Source organism: Gallus gallus, chromosome 1, assembly GCF_016699485.2.
Source record: "Gallus gallus isolate bGalGal1 chromosome 1, bGalGal1.mat.broiler.GRCg7b, whole genome shotgun sequence".
NCBI classification, from domain to species: Eukaryota; Metazoa; Chordata; class Aves; order Galliformes; family Phasianidae; genus Gallus; species Gallus gallus.
In genome coordinates, this window is record NC_052532.1 from 105,464,993 (window position 1) to 105,484,331 (window position 19,339).

Here is a 19,339-nt window from a genome sequence, read left to right on the forward strand (position 1 = left end):
AGAGTAATCAGACTTTTGCATTTTCTCTTGCTGTATTTACCTGTTATTTCCAAACCCTTCGGATATGTTCCTGGATACCCTTCACTAGCCATGACCACAGTCACAGCTGCACTGTCTTCATACCAGATTGGCATGGAACTAGACAACTTTTTATTGATAACTGCTTGCATAACTTCGTATAAATCACTTTTCAACAGTGGAAGAATTACCTACAAAATATAGATTAGCAATTTTTTTTTTCATTTTCTTCATGGAGCTTTTTAAAATATTATTGCAACTGTAAAAATGAGCTTTCATATACTGTATTTTCACACATATATACCTCTTATGCATAATCTATATACCTTTAGAAAGACTTCTCCTTAGAGATAATTTCTATGGATAAAAGAACAGCTATATATGGAAAGGGGAAGGTAGAGGCCAAAGAACCCTACTGTGCTCTGAAGAATGGAAACAAAGAGTTTTGTTCCACCTGTCAAGAGGGAGTGGAAAAGGACACGTTCACTTTCACAGAAAAGGTGGGGGGAAAAAAAAGAGCATTCAGTTCTGGAAAAGATACGCAAGTACTGAGTTTCACTCCAGCTCACCCTTGTAACACCCATATATGAGTATAACCTGCTAAAATTTGGAATGGAACAAGTTAATAACAGACTTTCTATCTTGAATCAACAATCAAATATTTTAAATCGCAGAGCAATTAGCTAATTATTAACCTGAAAGTTAGTAAAAAATAATGGCAGACAGTATCAGACATTTCTCCTCCTATAATGATAAACTGTATCTACAAAATCACTCACCTGACATTCTGGGTCACCAAATCTGCAGTTAAACTCTAGAACTTTAGGCCCATCTTTAGTAAGCATTAACCCAGCATAAAGGACACCTAGAATTAAAAAAAAAAAAAAAAAAAAAAAGTATAAAAACCATATGACCAACTCTATAGGTCATTTGTTTTCAATCTACTCACTGTAGTGTTAAACAGGAAAACACTCAGTCAATGCTCATTTGAAGCTAGAATGTTAACAGTTCAACTGCTGTTCCTTCTGCTCTACTTCATTTAACAGTTATGCACTGTTAAGGAACAGGTATTGACTGTTTTCAATAAATCCAAATCACTGATGCTAAACCCCATTTCCAAATAAATCAAAGTCATCTTCCCTAACTTGTAGTGTGAGTTAGGCCTACAAAGAGGACAAAATGAAAAAGCTGTCTTTCCATTTATGATGAAAAAACAAAAAATTTCATACATACCAAGATAGGGGATGCCTTCTTTCCTCATGCCATCAACAGTCTTCTGAAGAACAGTTTCTCTTATTTTCAGCAGTAAATCTTTAGAAATCTAATAAAACAGGATTAGATAACTTTGTAAAAAGCGAGCATGTGATTTTTCCCAGTGTCATAGCTAGCGTTTTGAAGAGCCAAGGAGAGCACTTGGATGGTCTGTTGCTCACTCCAACACATGCTTCAAACAAGAGAAAGCTAGTATTTTTTTTCCCTTTCTTGGCAGACTACATACTACAGCATTAATATGACAGGTTGGATCTTTTTCAGTCATATTTCCATGCTTAGATCTACATGTGCAAGTAGTCCCACTGTCTTCACAGGAACAAAACATTTGCAAAGTCATACTGGCATTCAGATAAGACCTCCTCAAGGACAAATCATATGTGGAAAGCACAGTGGTGATTTATAATATTTTGTGGAATAAAATTAATAGCTTTTTAAAGGAACAAAACTGTCAGTTTTTGAAATCTGAAGTGAAAAATAAATGGCCATAGGTCAACAGAAAGCAAAGTAAATCCTTTTGAAACAGACTATTTTCAGAAGAGAAAACAAACTACTATGAGCTACAGCAAGAATTCATCATTAGTTTATCTTGACAAAAAACAAAAATGTGGCTTAAGCACTTAGTTCTAACGATGAGTATTTCATAACACTTAGTATCATAGAATTATTTAGGTTGGAAAGGACCTTCAAGATTATCAAATCCAACTGAAAAAAACAAGTCAAAATATGAGGTTCAGAAATAAAACTTCCATCTCGATAATTTAAAATGATTTGGTAGAAATAACATCCTCCATAGAAAAATGAATTATCAAGTTACAGGCTTTAACTGACTTTGTTTTAGACAATACATTCAATCCACAAGATGCCACTGCCTCCATTGTTCTGTTTGCCATAGCGGAACTGAAAATCCAGACTGCTTTCAATACTAGAGCTATAGTATGGGTTCAGCAAGTCATCATCTTATTACATTTTTACCTGAGGTGCTGGAGAATAAGCTCCCATCCCTCCAGTGTTAGGGCCCTCATCTCCATCCTTTAGCCTCTTGTGGTCTTGGGCTGGGGGCATGGGAGCAATTGTTACACCATCAGTGAAACATAAGCACTGAAAAACAGGGAGAATAATTAAATTCCAAGCATATGACTAACATTTCATAAAGTGCAAAAAAGAGAAAATCTCTTATTTTTGGTGTTGCAAAAATGCATAATTAACAATACAAATTCTGTCTTCCTAATTAAACAAGCTACAGTAATCTGAACACTTTCCTCTCTTGCTCAGGAATCACTGCCTCACTTTATAAGACCTTCCTACAACAACCAACTTTAATACAGCACGTAGAAAATTATAAGATAACACCCATAGTTGTACTGAAAAGAACAACTAAAAAGTTTTTAAGAAGTCTCTAAAACGTTCCATGGTGGAAGTTAGTTCCTCCTTCCTCCTCCCCTCTGCCCTGGAAAGAAGGCATTGCATTCCTTTGTAAACTTCCTTTTCCTTGTTGACAAAACTCATTTGATTTTGCATTACTTATAAATTACTTATTTACCAGCTGATTTGGAGCTCAATATCTTCATAATAACACATATGCTAGCATCTTATGTAACTGGATAATGATGCTCACTGTTTGTACTTCTGATAGCACTACTCATAAAAACACTGTATAGTGCTAATTAAAAGATAACTCAGGAATCCCCTAGAAAATCCTAAGTGTGAAAACATGAAAAACTAGTCATTTGTGGAAGGTTAATTATTTTGACAGGCAAAGTGAGTAGTATTCTTTTCTTTACTGTGATCAGTCACCTTAGGAAAAAGAATTTAACTTGTGTGTGTACATTATTGTGTTACATTACAGTAAATCTACATGTATCCTACGGAGAACACGTTTTTCAACAGAGAATGGAAATCTGGATAACCCTTTAGTCCCTCCCAAGGTCAAACCAACCAAGAAAGAATAAAGATGACAAATGTCTGCAAATCTAATTTTTTCATATCAAGCAGGAAACCAAATTATGCAATGACTGGCAACACTTAGAGATGATCGCTTACTGCACAAATGCCACCACCTCCAAGATCAAAGTTCACAACATCTAATATAAGTCAATTGCAGCTTGAGGGCTTGGGAACCTGAGACGGTATTTGGCTGTTCTACTTTGTGTGATGCCAGTGTCAAGTTCCCAAGCAATTTCAAAACTGAGCTCGAATTCTCCTCAAAACTGAGCTCTAATTCTCCTTTTTTCCTTTATGCTCCACTAATTAAGTAAGCTTTATTTTTTAAATGAAGAAAAGGAATCATGTTTAAACGAATGAAATGTTCTTTCTACACCTGCAAAGTAAATCAATGATGTCAAAACATTCAGCAGCCTTTGGTTACAGGCCCTTCGACCTCAGGTGCACTTCCACATTGCAGTACTTCTGGCAGTGAAACTGATTAAAGAGCGTCCTGCCTGCACCTGTCTCGAGTTGCTTGTTCCTGTGCACCAAAAGAGTTTACTGACCTCTCAAGATATAGTTCAATATGTTCCTTTAATTAGCAAAGCTGATTAAAAAGGTTTTCACTTTTCCCAACCACTCCTTCTTCTGTTGCTCTCACTTCACCACAGTTACTTATATCAATTCATATAGGACTGGGCTAAAACCAGTCCACAGAAAATATGCTATTGATTTCCTTGAAAAAGGCCTTTGGGTGATAGCCCTATGAACAAGTAAGTACTACAACTGAATCAAAGGCAAACAGCAGTGAAGGTGTAGGAAGAAGGAAGGGAAGGAACATCCTACACTGTCATTGCTGCCGGAGAAATCCTAACACAGAAGTGCACGCTCCGTTACACTCAACATTTTTATGTTTTGATTTTTTTTCCCCTTGTGGTAACAGCGGATTACTGCTCGAGCTATTTCCTATCCATAATTTGAATTATTTTAGCAGGCTGCAGGATGTTTGGTTCTTAACACATCTGCCTTTAATTAATAAAATGGCATTATTTATAAGCAGGTAACTGTTTTTAACGTGAGTAATAAAATCCTTTAAATCCCTGCTGTAGGCACTTGTCTGGTGTTTTCTAAATAACTCAAAACATGTACAATCTAAGCGCTACAGTGAGATGCATACTTACAGAAACTTCTTCTCCCTCAAGGAGTTCTTCAACAACAACAGTTTCCCCAGCTGTGCCAAAAGTTTTATCCTGCATTAAAAAGTCAATCTCTTCAGTCCTGTATTTCAGGCATTTTATAACAGTCAAAATGCAACAAGAGAACTAACACAGCAAGAAAGATGAAGCACAGTTGAGACTATTAGTCCAATCACCATCCTGGATATGTCAGCAGCAATGGTAAAATCTTTCCTCTCTTCTGTTTATCTTCTAATAAGTGTAGTTGTTAGCTTGAATATTTGCAAGCTGCAGGTGATAGGTACAACTTTCTCAGTAATTTCTCTTGCTCTATCTGCTGACATTTTCACCCACAATACTGAGGGCTGTGGCAGTGACTGCCAAGTCTGTAACCTAATCTGACCTTTTACTTTATAAGAAAGTGTAGTTGTACAGAATACATTGGATGGGGGGCTGTATTTTTACATTCCAAGGCAAGGTTTCAACACTGTACATTTACCCAATTAAGAACCACAATAGTGCAGTGGCAACATAATTTTGTACGTTTATAAGACTAACACAACAAGGACTTTTTGCTCAGGACAGAACAAGGGGACCATGGGTTAAGATTTGTCCAATAACCACACCCACAACAAACTGTGACTGCAGACTGTGTATTCTGGCCCTTGAAATACAAGTGTTTCAGATAACATCTCATATAAATCAGCATTGCACCACTGAACTGTAAGATACTATGCTGCAGACACCAGCTGAGGACCTGACCTGTATACATCTTATTTTCTAGCTCTATGTTCCTGAACGTTCAGATGGAACTGCTTTATTTTGGTTCTCTTCAGATTTTGATGCTAATTTATTTGTTAAACATCCTAACTAAACATATGCTTAAAGTGAAATAATTCCACATGAATTTTACTATACGTGTAAGTGCTGTGTATCAGGAGTTTTAAAGCTGATGTTGCATGTCAAGATACAGCTTAATTGCAGTGTTAATATGAGAGCACTGTAGCACCTACTTCGTTGTATCAGAGTCTCCAAGGATGCAGAGAGATTAAAAGCAACCCATACTGAAGTAAGTGCATATCTTCAGTAAGAGCCATTTTATTTTAGCCTACACATACTATGCCTAGAAAGAATACTCTGCCTCAAGCAATACATATGACAGCTTCGTAGCTGTTTAAATAGTGGGTAAAATATTTGACTTCTGCTAGCTAAATTCCTAGCTAGCTAGCTAGAAATAAAAGAAAAAACAAACAAACAAAAAGCATGTCTAATATTTTGATATGGTTAACAACTTTTTTTTTTTTTTTTTTGTGAGAACTCTTCCAATCAGTGCTTGGACATTTCAACTCACCTGCATGATTTCATTAACAGCTTTACAGGCTTCTTCTTTGTTTGATGCCACAATTACTCCTTTGCCAGCTGCCAGGCCGCTAGCTTTTACAACTAAAGCAGGGAAGTTTGCACTTTAAAGACAGAAAAGAGAGATACAATAGTAAACACTCTATATTCCAATATATATTTTAAGCATTATGAACATGCTGATGGTTGCAAAAGCAAAATACTCATCAGTATTATAGTAATAATTTTTTGTTACCGAGCAACAGATAAATAAAATCTAGGATTCTCTTCTTAGGCTGTCCTGAGGATTTTGGCCTCCTGGTTTGTTTACCACTGAATTTCACTATGGTTCTGAAAGGTTGCTGTTCTTTGAATAATTTAATACTGTAGCAATGTTGGCTCAGCTGGATTGTCCTCTGATAAGTAGATCACTATTTGCTGTAAGCCCATAAGCAGAATTTAAACTCATGGAGGCAAGTACAAAAAATATAGAATGTACTACGTCTCTCAGACTGGATTTTCAGACTTTCAGATGGATTTCCATAGTTGGCAGTCTGAAAAAAAATAAAAACTTCTACCATATTCGCTTGCAGACTGAAGACTGAACTTCTAATTTTCATTAAAAGAGCAATAAATAAGGAACCATTAAACTATTACTGAAGTGTGATAAACAGATTATCATTTAAAACCGTTGTAGATATTCTATCACAGCTAAAAGTATTAATACATCGGTAATAATTTGTTTTGGATAGCTAGCACACTGTACACTGCTGGGAAAAAAATTCTACTACGAAGAATTTTACCTGTTAATGAAGCTACAGGCTGCTTTTGGATCAGTAAAAGATTTCCATCTTGCTGTTGGGATCCCATGACGATCCAAGAAGGATTTGGTAAAGCTCTTACTGGACTCCAGCTGAGCTGCCCTTGCCGTGGGACCAAAGCATCTTACTCCAGCAGCTGTCAAGTCATCAACAATTCCTAAAAATACCAGCACAGAATTTTTTTCAAATCACCAGATGATTTGCAAGTCATGCAGTTCAAATCTACAGGCACATTAATTTGTTAGAGCAAGTATGCAGGAGTTATAAGCTATATTTATATTTACCCTGAATCTGTTTTACAAAATGGGCCTTACGTGTATTTTTCACTCTAACCAAGATCAAGTAACCCTGCAGTATTTGGGGTTAAGAAGACCTGTTGCATTTCGTAAGATATGATGATCTTTCCTCATTTTATTACAACTTTTAACCAAATAGTTGGTATTAGTCTTTTATGAAGATAACAACTCTTGCTCACACAGAAGGATAAAACTGAAATTTTCACTGTTTAGATTTTTTTTTTTTTTACCAACCCCTCAATTATTATTATCATTTCAAAGAATGAAAATTCCATTGGAAAACCAATACCCTACCTGAGTCTCTTATATGGAAACACTTTGAGACCTGTTTTACTAAACTCAAACACTTTGAAAGAAATTGAACATTTTAACTCTTTTATTTCTCATGCAATACTCTTTGAATTTTATTTTCATCACAGCACAATCCTGAATTTCAGGGAAACTGACACAGACGATTTCTTTCTTTTCCTACTGAAGACACTCAGATACTGTTGAGTGGTGGGAAGAAGATGGGGACTAAAATTTACTTTCTTCCTAAAACAAGAAGGCTATCATTTTTAGTTTTCTTTCTCTTACCAGCAGCAAGAGGAACCTCTGGACCAACCACAACCAGCCTGATCTCCTGATCTCTGCAGAATTGAGCAAGTGCAGCATGATTGCTGACTGAGACAGCTGTCAACGATAGAAAAGTGTGGTAAGACTGCATTCACTACTGTTACTTGGCACTTATTTATCCCTTATATAACCACAAAGTAGTGTTTTCACAAGTCTCACATTCTTGAATGGCAAGTCACTGTGAATCTGGAATAGAGGCATGCACTAATATATAAATATGCAGAACGACTCATGTACGTATATGGAAAAAAATCCAAACAAAATAAACCACTGAAACCATAAGCAAAGGTTGTAATTTGATATGCACTGTAAACCCATCTTACTCTTGAAGGCGAAAAAAAAGTTTCAGGTTTCCTTATACTGTCAACATGTTTGCATGGGCTCCTCACTGTAAGAAAGACATTGAGGCCCTGGAGTATGTTCAGAGAAGGGCAACAAAGCTGGTGAGGGGTCTGGAGCACAGGCCTTATGAGGAGCAGCTGAAGGGGCTGGGATTGTTCAGGCTGGAGAAGAGGAGGCTCAGGGGAGACCTTATTGCTCTCTATAACTACCTGAAGGGAGGTTGTAGTGAGCTGGGGGTCGGCCTCTTCTCTCGTGTGACTAGTGATAGGACTAGAGGGAATGGCTTCAAGCTGCGCCAGGGAACGTTCAGGCTGGATGTTAGGAAATACTACTTCTCTGAAAGGGTGGTCAGGCACTGGAATGGGCTGCCCAGAGAGGTGGTGGAGTCACCGAGCCTGGTGGTATTCAAAGAGCGTTTGGATGTTGTGTTGAGGGACATGATTTAGCGAGAACCATTGGTGACGGGCGAATGGTTGGACTGGGTGATCCTGTGGGTCTTTTCCAACCTTGGTGATTCTATGATTCATCTCTACAAACATCCTGTTTGCCCGCAGAAGAAACATCACAAAAGAGCCAAATGAAAAATAACTCACAGGCAAGACTAACAAAATAAATTAATAATAATAAAAAATTATTCAGCCAGTCCCCTCCCAGACTGGGTTCACCACAAAGCTTTATGCATGTTCGTGTTCATATCAGCACAGTCAGGGGACAGGAATGAGTGGCCAATGGTGGAATTGCAATTGCTTTCTTTTTTTCTTCATGTAGTGCCAACTAAAAAATGCTACACTGAATGATGATTTCACTGAAACAAAGCAAAATCTGAACACTTTTTCTTACATTAGTAAGGTAAGGTACCGTAATTATGGGCAAAGATTCATTGGCAAGTTACAAAGATCAATAGGATAGTTACATTTCTATAAACAAGCACTTAACATGATAATTCTTGCAATGTCAAAAACCGTGTAAACAAAATAAAAAGTTTGTTAGAAAGACCATAATGTCAAGTCTCTTGATAAAAAATTTATGCAAAGGCAGCATGTAATGCAAGTTCCACTACTTTATCAAAAAACAAATAAAGCCAAGGTCCGCAGAGGACTGGTACATGAACACACAGAGTCAAAATGCTGCAAGCATGGCCCAACGTGGATTGGCCACCTGCATGGGGCGGAAACTGACACATCTGAGTACAGATCTGCAAATGGAATGAAGTGCAGATCCTCCCTGGTGATGGAATACTTGCAGTTTTGTCTGTGAAGTCATACTACCAAACACACTGGCAAGTATGTGAAGATCTGATGTCCTCTTCCAGTCAATTTTCCAGAGAAGTGGAGGGAGAGAAATGAGCAGTAATAAAGCATCTTCTGTTAGACACATTTACACAATTGTGTTGGCACACACTTTGCTTCTGTCATCCCATATGAATAAATTCTCCCCTTTCACAAGAGAAGCTGTTATTCTAAGATGACATAAAAGCAACCATCTGAAACTTATCTTTTGATTGTAGATTTGTCCCATTTACATGGAGTGGTGGGGAATAAAAGATTAAATGCTAATAAAAACTACCTCCTTGATAACCATTTAACAGTTCAATTACTTTGTTCCATGAAGGTTTGTAAGTAAGGAATGAAAGGCCTTTGAGACCTCTGTGCAATTTTTCCCAATTGACTTCTGGCTCACAAGAGAGCAACACCAAAAGCATAACACACTTGACTTTATAGTACTGGTTAACATAAAGGTCAATATTGTCTTTCAGTCCCATGAGGCTGTTGTGAAAGCAGTTCAAGAACAGCAAATCCCAGCCAAAGAAAATGGGAGCTCTGGTGAGCAACTGAGGAGGGTCAATCCCTATTCCCTTGAGATCAAGCTATACAAAAGGGAAAGGGAAAGAGCCTGCAAGATGACTGTGCCTGTCATCCCAAATTGCCTAGCCTCTGGCCTCATCTACTAGCAACGGGAGAGTGAACACGGTACAACATTTACAGTATGTGGTAATAAACAGAAAGTAACAAACAGATAGGAATAAGTCACACTGTTAAGATGTAATTTTACACAAATTTCTGCATGATGTAAATTGAAGGGAGACACCTTTGTAGCAGTGTTGTTTTTTTTTTTTTTTCCTCAAAATGACAGCTAGACATACATCTCAAACCAAACAGAAGAAACTTGGACCAAGATTTTAAAGCCGGAGTATTTTAGTTAAAAGTATTAGTTAGCATGAGAACTAAAATGCAGTGTTGTCAGGATGCTAAAAGGCATTCACAGAAACACATTTTATATCTCAAAATTCAGCATGCCATTCTGTACAATTTTGGCACTAAATTTGCCCTGCTAGTTAAGTATAAACTGAATACAAATCTATATTTAGCCATTCAACCCAAATCTGTCTGTACTGTCAGGAAAGATTACTGACTCAAATTAACCATGAAAACTTTTTTGTGACTTCAATAAAGGCAACATTTGTATAATTAAAATTTATTTATAGTTTTAAGTTCACCTTTACATGTTCCAGAAATCATCTGAGAACTACAGCTGCAATACTGATTAAAGGAAATCTCATGAACCACAGGGCAAGATGAAATTTCAGAGCCAAATCTTGATTATACCAAAAAACAGAAACAATGGTAGCAGTTTCACAGATATTGCTGCTCAGGCTTATACAATATAATAGGGCTCACACACTTCTGTAAATCTGTTTTCTGTTTTCTCCTCTCAGTAAAAATCTAGGCTCCAGTGCTACAATTAAAATGCCTAAGTAGATAAGACAAATCATTCCCTTTCAGTTAGAAAAATAGTCAACCTCTTCACAAATTCTAGGTTCTTCCTGCCTCCCAGCTGGCTGAGGATGTCTTCTCTAAAGCACATATAAGGACACAGCTTGGAAAAAAAGATTTAATACATGTGGTAGATTTCATGGACCTGGCTCAAGCATTATTATGCACAAGTTCAAATATTTTGCATTGCTGAAAGTGCAGTGTATTTTATGCAATAACAAAGTGAGAGAAAAGTGCAGCATTTTTAAAAAACCAAACAAACAGAAATTAACATTTATGGGCCATGCAGGCTGGCACTAACTCAAATTGGCATGAGTATAAAGATTTGTATATATATGTGTAAAGATCTTCTGGGACAAGAACGAAACATAAGAACATGACTTTCCTGTCCTGCTCCTTCTTTGTCTCTCTCCTGTGAGATCAAACAGCACAAAAAACTAACTATGACGCTACGCACGCTCAAAGAAATTATGGACAGGGTTATTTAAACTTTCTGTAATTAAGCATTCCAGTGGAATTAAATTTGATAATTATCTGCTGCATAAGAATTTGACATGAGATGGTAAAAATAAAGCATTTTACTTACATAGATGTAAAAACTGGAGGCATATAATTCGTGTTCACATGTACACTATGTTAATTTTAATTCTGTATGTTATCATGTGTTTTCAAGGGGAAAGTTAAGTTGGTTGCTTAAAGCACCTATTCAGGATCTGGTATACAAAGAACAGGAATTTCTGAGTAATTATCCCTGGTTTCGTACTGATGCACCTCCAGGCAAGCAAGTACTTAGACAAGTACTTTTTAAACACAGCACATAATTTTGGATGTAATTTTGGATTTGAAAAACCTTAGGCTTGATTTTCAAAACTGATATGAACAGCTTCAGTTACAGCTGTCCAGTTACAGCCAGTCAGTCAGAGCTTACCACATTTAGGCCAAAAGCTCAAAACAGGCAGTCAGTAGTAAAAGAAGCATTTAAGAATAATCCTAACTTCCTAAGATCACTAAAACAAAGACAAATGTTTCTAAGATGGACCTTTTCAGTATGAAAATATTCTCATGAAAGGCTGTGAGGATCACAGCCCTCACTGGGAACTAAGCAGCACTTCATACCCAAAGCAGTGTGCTCTGCCACTGTCCCAGAGGTGCTGGTGTTTGCTGCAAACACTTTTCAGCTGTTCACCAAACAGTTGCTTAACTGCACTGCATACGAGCCATTGGCCCTTCCCTGCGAGGCTGCTGGGAGGCAGGAACCACTACCACTATCCCAAGATGTACTTCTGCAGGTATTTACAGCAGGCAGATGGAGTTTTGGGTGCATACCCTACTCCAAAATCTGATGAATTAGCTAACAGAATTGAGATAAAATTAATTGAGTGGTGGTTGCATAAGGCTTTGCTCAGATACTTACTTTTAGCTGCATCTGTATGATCTTACATGTCCAAAACCTTCAAATTATAACAAACGCTTCACATTAACAAACCAGATCAATTAATGGATTAAGTTCAATTAATGGAATAATTTACTTGCTCTGTTATCAGATTTTAAAACTTTTTACCTGAATTTGAAATTTTTCCACTGTTGGCTGTCCCTGCATTTCCAGGAGCAACAAACACTTGTTTTACATGTGGGGACTGGGCCAGCTTCCAGGCCAGTGCATGCTCTCTCCCTCCACTCCCGATCACAAGCACTCGATCAGCCATTAGTCTGCACAAAATCAAACACAAGCAACATCGCCAGAGTTAGAAGTGTGAGGTTAGGGAAGCAAGAGCTTCATGGAGTGTAATGCTGGGTGCAAGGAACTCTGAGCAGTGCTGAATGTCACTTTGTTTCAGGCAATTCTGTTTCTATTGGGGATTTGTTGGTTAAAAAAAAAAAAAAGGTACATGGAAAGACATAACTGACTTAATGAGGTGTGATAGAAAATAAATGTCAAACACTGAAATAACCCACAGGGCTATCTTGGTTTTTTTTTTAATCAGACTGGCAACTGTTCAGAGTTGTACTGAAGTCTGTGATATAGAAAAAAACTTCGACTGGCCAGGCTGTGATTTGTAACTTACACACATTTCAGGTGAATCCAAGCCTGCAAAAGACGAAGTCCTTTGTATTAATTAACTGTATTAATATTGTCTTACAGCATCAGAGGAATTGAATTGGAACCTGAGACATTTTGGTGGAAATATCAGAAAAATGTCTGAATACTTCATGAAAGGGAAAGGTTAAGAACGATGAGACAGGGCAATCAGCTCCACACTTAAGAGAATGAATTGTAGAATCATAGAATCCTTAGAGCTGAAGGAACCTCTGAGGCCCATCTAGTCCAACTCCCCTGCAATGAACAGGGACACCACAGATACATCAGGTTCCCCAGGGCCTGATCCAGCCTCACCTTGAAAGTCTCCAGGGACGGGGCATCAACCACAACGCTAGGTAACCTGAATGGGGAAGGAGAGACCTAACACAAATTCCCCTTGGGACTAAGTGAGTCTTATAGACTGTTCAGAGTTTTACAAGGCAAAGTTTTGTTAGCCTTCGCTTTTTTAAAGACAGCTTTACCTCTATGTGTATTCTCTGCATATTTATTAGTGTTAGTCACCTCAAAATTGCCATCCCAGCAATGATACCACACAACTAGCAGGGGAATAGAAGATTTCATTAACATTGGGAAAGAACACTGGAGTTCAACAAGTAGCAAATAAAATAAAATATGTATTTCTTTATGTGGAGGTCCTTAAAAAGCAAAGGCTAACTCCTGATGGTACTCAAAGAATAAGCTGCTATAGTCATGTTAGTCAAACCAAGCACACAATACACACACAGATGATGAAACTGCACTGGTTAAGGTCAGAGTTTTATCAGAAGAAGGCAAGGGGTGCCTGGAGAAGCCATTCAATGAGGCATGGAATGAGCAGCTATACACAGATGTCTGCTCCTAAACCCAGGAGTACTGTTCAATACTTCCAATGTAAAAGCTCTAAGTCACAACATGGGCAAAATAAGCACCTAAACACACAAAATCATTTCAAGCATTGCAAGTGATGAAAAGAAACAAATACAGCTTTGTGTGAAAACTGGCATGATTTACTTTGAGGACTTCGCAATGACAGCGAAGTGGTGCGACATGCCTCCCTGCTGCACGAATCACCTCCCCTTGTTCAAGGGGAGGAACACGGCCTTGATAAGAGCCTCAGCCCTACGCAACACTCAGCCTCCCTCTGTTGCAATACCAGCATACGTAGTGCCTAACCCTTGGTCACTGGCCCTTGACCCATGCTTGCCAGTGTGTAGAGCCCTCCAAGGCAGGCGTGGGGGAAGGCCTCACAGCACTGCTGGAGCACACAGAGGTGGCAGCTCCCTTTGGAGTCAGAACTCCTGTGGGAGGGTGAGAGAGGGCTAGCACAACATACATCCTAAGCATGAGGGGAAACAGATCTACCCCAACCTGATTTCTAAGGGAAAAGTGATCTTACCAGAGGCATACCAGATGTTCAGCCAACTGATGGGGCAGGGCATGTGCTTCTCCCCCATCCCAGCTGCTAGTCAGACAGCTGACCCCCCCTGTCCTGCTCCTGGAATTGCCTGGATAGCTCTGTAAACCCCCCACACAGAAACCCAGCTGTCCTGATAGCCTGGACTCCAAAGATGGCTTCTGCTTTGAGGGCTCCTACGATGCACATGCTGAGCCTCATTATTAAACTCAAGTCCTCCATAACACACTGCAGCCCCCACGCGTTTTAGAATGCACTCCCATGCAATTTCTTTATCTATTTTAACCCATTAACAAAGGAATGATTTGTTCAGAGAATAATTTTAAACAAAACATACAGTCAAAGACAAAAGAAACATGAATAAAAGGACAAAATACGGACAATCAACACTGAGTTTTTAACAGTGAAGTAAACCCATCTGAGTTAAAATTTAAGTGTGGTTTCAGGCTGGGGGAGACCAATAGGTTTCTACTAAAATGTTTGACAAAATACATACTGCAGAGTTGCAATAAACCTCTTGGATTCCTTAAAATAAGAAAAAAAAAATACCTGGGAATAAAAATTAACAGTTATGACAAACTATTTGGGATGCAAAGTTATGGTAAACCTCTTTGATATTGCAACTTAAGCAAAACAAAAAACAAAACAAAAAAAAACCCAACCACATATATACACATATATCACGTTCATATATATATATATATAAAAGACCAAGAGGCTGGCTACATTAAAGGGATATGTTAGATGAAGACAGTAACCTAGGGCAAAAGAATGCTGTGTAAAAGAATAAACGTCATGTAGCAGACAGCTGTCCTACACTTAACCCAGCAAGCACGTTTCTAGTGCAGTTCACAGTCATCATTAATTAACAACAAGTTGAAATATACATGACAGCATTTTTTGCAGGTGTATCAGAACTGAGAGCAGAGTTTCAAACCAAAATGGAGAACATACTTACGCTATCCTATGTGCTGCTGGTCTGAGGAAAGTAATGCTGCTCAGAAGTTCTGGAGTGAAAAGAGAAAAGAGAAAAGCAGCCTCTAGTTAAAATGTAGTGCCCTCCTCCAGTATTACCACCCATTGATAACAACGCATGCCTAGCCATTGGACAGGTCATTTCAGGCGGGAAAACAGAACAGAAAGTCACATATGTACGGTTGAGAAATGAGCTGCAAAAACTTTACAGGGCAGAAGCAGCCCACTTTGTCATTCCTGCACATTTAGAATAAATTCTGCCTCACTCAAATTATTTTTTGCAGTCGAAAAATATTCACTAATCAGATCATAACCATCCTCTATTTAAAAATGATGCTGTGCATACTCCCATGAATATCAACAGCATGAAAGAATATGATGTGTGATGCATATTTATGCTCCACTAAACCTCCTACATAAAAATATTAGGAAATGTTTTAAGATCTGGTGAAACTGCTGTTGGCTGAAGTAAGTCACCTTGCTTATAAATCAGTCAAACAATTCTTTTTCTTTCCTAAAAGTAGCAAATTCCAATAGTTATCAGCCAAATATATAGATATATAAAACATAAAATTTTATATGGAAGCAGTTAAATGGAATAAACCACGTATCATATGTTCAAATGAAAATTATTCTGTAATAAAATGTGAGGAAAAAAAAAAGTATTTTGGCCATTTGTTTTATTTTCAGGAACTCAACCTATTTGTGCATCCCCCAAACGGTATCCTAGCAACTTATGTTGAGGGATGCAGCTTGACAAGAACTTCTTCTGGTGGCAATTTCAGCTTAGGAGGCCCAAGTAAAGTACTGGCAGCCTAAATCTTTCTTTTTTAATCTTGAAGCCATTTCCCCTTGTTATATCACCACAGACCCTGCTAAAGTCTCTGTCCCCTTCTTTTCTGTAGCTCCCCTTTAGATACTGAAAGGCCGCTATCAGGTCACCTTGGAGTCTTCTCTTCTCCAGGCTGAAAAGCCCCATCTCTCTCAGCCTGTCCTTGTACAAGAGGTGTTCCATCCTGTGGATCATTTTTATGGCCCTCCTCTGGATGCCCTCCAATGGGTCTATGTCTCTCCTGTACTGAGGGCTCCACATTTGGATGCAGTACTCCAGATGAGGCCTCACCAGTGCAAAGCAGAAAGGCAGGATTACCTCTCTCACCCTGCTGGCCACACTACTTTGGCTGCAGCCTAAGATACAGTTGGCTTTCTGGGCTGTGAGGGCACATTGCTGGCTCATGTCCAGCTTCTCACTCAACAGTACCCCCAGGTATTTTTCAGCAGGGCAACACTCAAGCCTTTCATCTCCCAGCTGGTATTCATAGTGAGGGTTGCCTTGACCCATATGCAAGATCTTGCATTTGAATTTGTTGAACCTCATGAGGTTCACCTTGGCCCAAGGTGTTCAAGGCTGTCTAGGTCCCTCTGAATGGCATCCTGTCCCTCCGGTGTGTCAACCACACCTCACAGGTTGGTGTCATCAGCATACTTGCTGAGGGTGCACTCCACCCCACTATCAATGTTATTGATGAAGATCTTAAAAGAGTATCAGTCCCAGCACTAACTCCTGGGGGACACTGCTCATCACTGATCTCCATCCAGACCACCACTCTCTGGACTCAATCCTGCAGCCAGTTCTTCATTCACTGAAAGTCCACCCAGGGGTATGTTGTCAAAGGCTTTACTGAAGTACAGACAGATGACATCAGTGGCTCTTCTCTTATCCATTGATGCAGTGACACCATCAGAAAAGGCCATCAGGTTGGTCAAACAGGATTTGCCCTTGGTGAAGCCATGCTGGTTCTCCAAAGTATTATGTACCCCACCCCATCAGGGAATCAAACTCCGGCCTCCCATGTGACAGGCAGAAATACTTACCTCTATACTAACGAGGAACTGTACATAACTGTCATTAAAAATGAAAAATTCCAAAAAAAGGGAAATTAAAAAAAAAATGAAAAATTCTTTTTACTTTGCCATTAACCCAGAAGTCAACAATTTGTTTTCAAATGACCAAAAGCCATTCACAAAGTAGACCATTTCCTCTATGAGAATTACTACACACGTTTTTTTTAGAGGAAGTATGTGAAATCCTTAAATCTTCTCATGAACAGGCAGAAGTCAAAAAGAATCTAAAGCACGGTACACTATTACACTAAGTAAACATTATCTGCCTTTGTAAAGAAGGAAGGTATGTTTGTTTAAAAGATGTCTTAAAGAGAGATGGCATTTCAGGCAAGGATCAATTACCAAGTTCTTAGACAAAATACAAACAGGAAAGCAAAGACAAGCTAGTTACTCCGAGAGGAGAGGACATGAGAATACAGTAAAGGCGATTTCCAGAACTTATTCCTGAAGGTGCCAGCAGCTAGTCAGCAGGGATGAGCATCAGGCTAGAGACCTTTATCCTCCCCAAGGAGGGGGATTCATTAAGAAGCTGGGCAACTCCTCCATGAGGTCAGGGCCTTTGGAATGAAGAAAATAAAGAGAACAGTACAAAATCAACAAAATATAACAGCTTTCCCTGTACTGGCTACTCCACAAGGCATGGGGAGATTTCAAATACAGGCAGAAGTGAGATAAGACTATTAATTCAGTAGCTGCCCCTTCCCTACTAAGAGGGAAGGGACATGAGCCACCAGCTCCTACTGGAGCTGATTCTGTGCTCAGACTGGGAAGTTAAACTGAGCTCCTTAGCTGTATTAATGCAAAGCTTACGAAGATAGCTGTGTAAGTGTATGAATACAAACTCCTTAAGCTAAATCATAACATCACCCATCCTCCCCTAAAAAGATTTCTGCCAGCTGAATTGACTAATTGTGCAATCAACCAATAACTAGGAGCACTAAAAGCAAAGAGATGGGACAACAGAGATGGGCAGAAACAGCTAAATGTCAAGACCTGCCTTTTAAGCTGCAGCAATCTACTGCATCACTGCACGCCTAACATTTAACCTTAGCCACTGCCTAATTAAAAGCTGAAATACTTTAACTTTCCAACACTGGGATTGTGGTAATCTGATACAGGCACTCAGGTTTCTTTATACAGAATTCATGGTCAAAGCCCACAGTGTCTGAACTCCTACTTTTCCTAGAGGAAAGGTTATAAGACAGCTATAAAAGGACTTAGCAGTGATAGTACTTAGCCCAAATATAGAGACTCCAAGCCTAGCATTGCCAAGCCCATACCTTCTAGTGGTTGGAAAAAAGCTCTTCTCATCAAACTTTGGACTAGAGGAGAAAGTTCACTGTTTCTCTTGAAGTTAGGCAAAAGAATAAAAAGAAATGAAGCCTCACAGGACACAGAAAGAACACAAAATCAAAATGCTCTGCAATTCACATCACTCCACAAAGTGTTCCAGCCAGAAGTGCTCATGCACTTTTTTTTTTCATAATCAGTAACAGGATAAAATATTAAAGGAATAGCTTGGAGCATAAGCCAAAACCTAGGACTTTCTCTTATCAACTTCAACAGCTGGGCTGCTGTGTACTGATCCCCTGGAATCTGCCATCCTTTACTAGGCTCCTGCACTTGCCATCATGGTGCCAAATCCTCCCAGACTGAACCCAGGCTCTTCTGATCTCTGAATTAACACTCATCAGAAAGCTGAAGATAGAATCCGCTGCACATCATGATGAATACACAAAGATTTTCATACACGTGAGGTAAAGGCTATGAGTGCACAAAGATCTCAGTACACACAAGGAAAGCTCTCAGCTATCCTTTTCAGAGAACCTTTGTCAGCTTCCGGACCCTGATCAAGCTTGGATTAAAAAAAGAGAAGTTGAAATGTGCATGGAATAGGTTGACTTACTGGTGTTTCACAGTTGACTTGCGCTGGTCCTTGCTACTGTGGCCTTGCTATGGGTTCCACTCTCTCCTCCACCTCCAGCCTCTTGCCTGAGTGCCAAACGTGTGCCTTGTGTGTCACAAGGATCAGGAAGCCAATAATGCTGGAAAACTAACACCAAAACAGTAACTCAGAAAAGTCATAATCATAGAAAGGAAATGAACAGCACCCTCATATCACTTGATTGTTCACAGAGCCTCAACACCCCTGGTAGCAAACACCACTTCACAGTGTACCTTCTCACTTAACTGTGTTTCACCTTTTGCCCCAGTGTGCTTATAGTCACAGGAACAGTCACACCAGGGAATCAGACTTGGGTGAGGAGTGGATGTTCCTAACAGGGATCAGTTTCCTGAGTAAAGTCACAGTGCCAATTGTGCAGGTAGCTCTGCTGATGAGATGCAAGGTGCAGAAACAAATAGCCACAATGCCTGAACGGGCACAATGGC

General features: G+C 39.1%; 1 protein-coding gene across 16 annotated transcripts in view; it reads right to left on the minus strand.

The window, feature by feature from the left end:
* GART (phosphoribosylglycinamide formyltransferase, phosphoribosylglycinamide synthetase, phosphoribosylaminoimidazole synthetase) overlaps positions 1-19,339 on the minus strand; it is a 42,348-nt gene that overhangs the window by 19,188 nt on the left and 3,821 nt on the right. For 5 of the 16 annotated variants that reach the window (NM_001396160.1, NM_001001469.2, XM_046901611.1 and 2 more), the window contains exons 2-12: positions 18,855-19,001; positions 15,027-15,075; positions 12,136-12,284; positions 7,420-7,515; positions 6,530-6,704; positions 5,740-5,851; positions 4,395-4,463; positions 2,263-2,388; positions 1,252-1,339; positions 798-883; positions 41-209 (exon numbers count right to left, since the gene is read on the minus strand). In NM_001396160.1, the coding sequence (NP_001383089.1) occupies positions 41-209; positions 798-883; positions 1,252-1,339; positions 2,263-2,388; positions 4,395-4,463; positions 5,740-5,851; positions 6,530-6,704; positions 7,420-7,515; positions 12,136-12,280 (1,066 nt within the window). In that variant the 5' untranslated portion in view covers positions 12,281-12,284; positions 15,027-15,075; positions 18,855-19,001. Of the gene's footprint in view, positions 1-40; positions 210-797; positions 884-1,251; positions 1,340-2,262; positions 2,389-4,394; positions 4,464-5,739; positions 5,852-6,529; positions 6,705-7,419; positions 7,516-12,135; positions 12,285-15,022; positions 15,091-17,339; positions 17,506-18,854; positions 19,002-19,339 lie in introns of those variants that run through there. The other 11 variants (NM_001396157.1, NM_001396156.1, XM_040706617.2 and 8 more) reach the window with 7 other exon arrangements.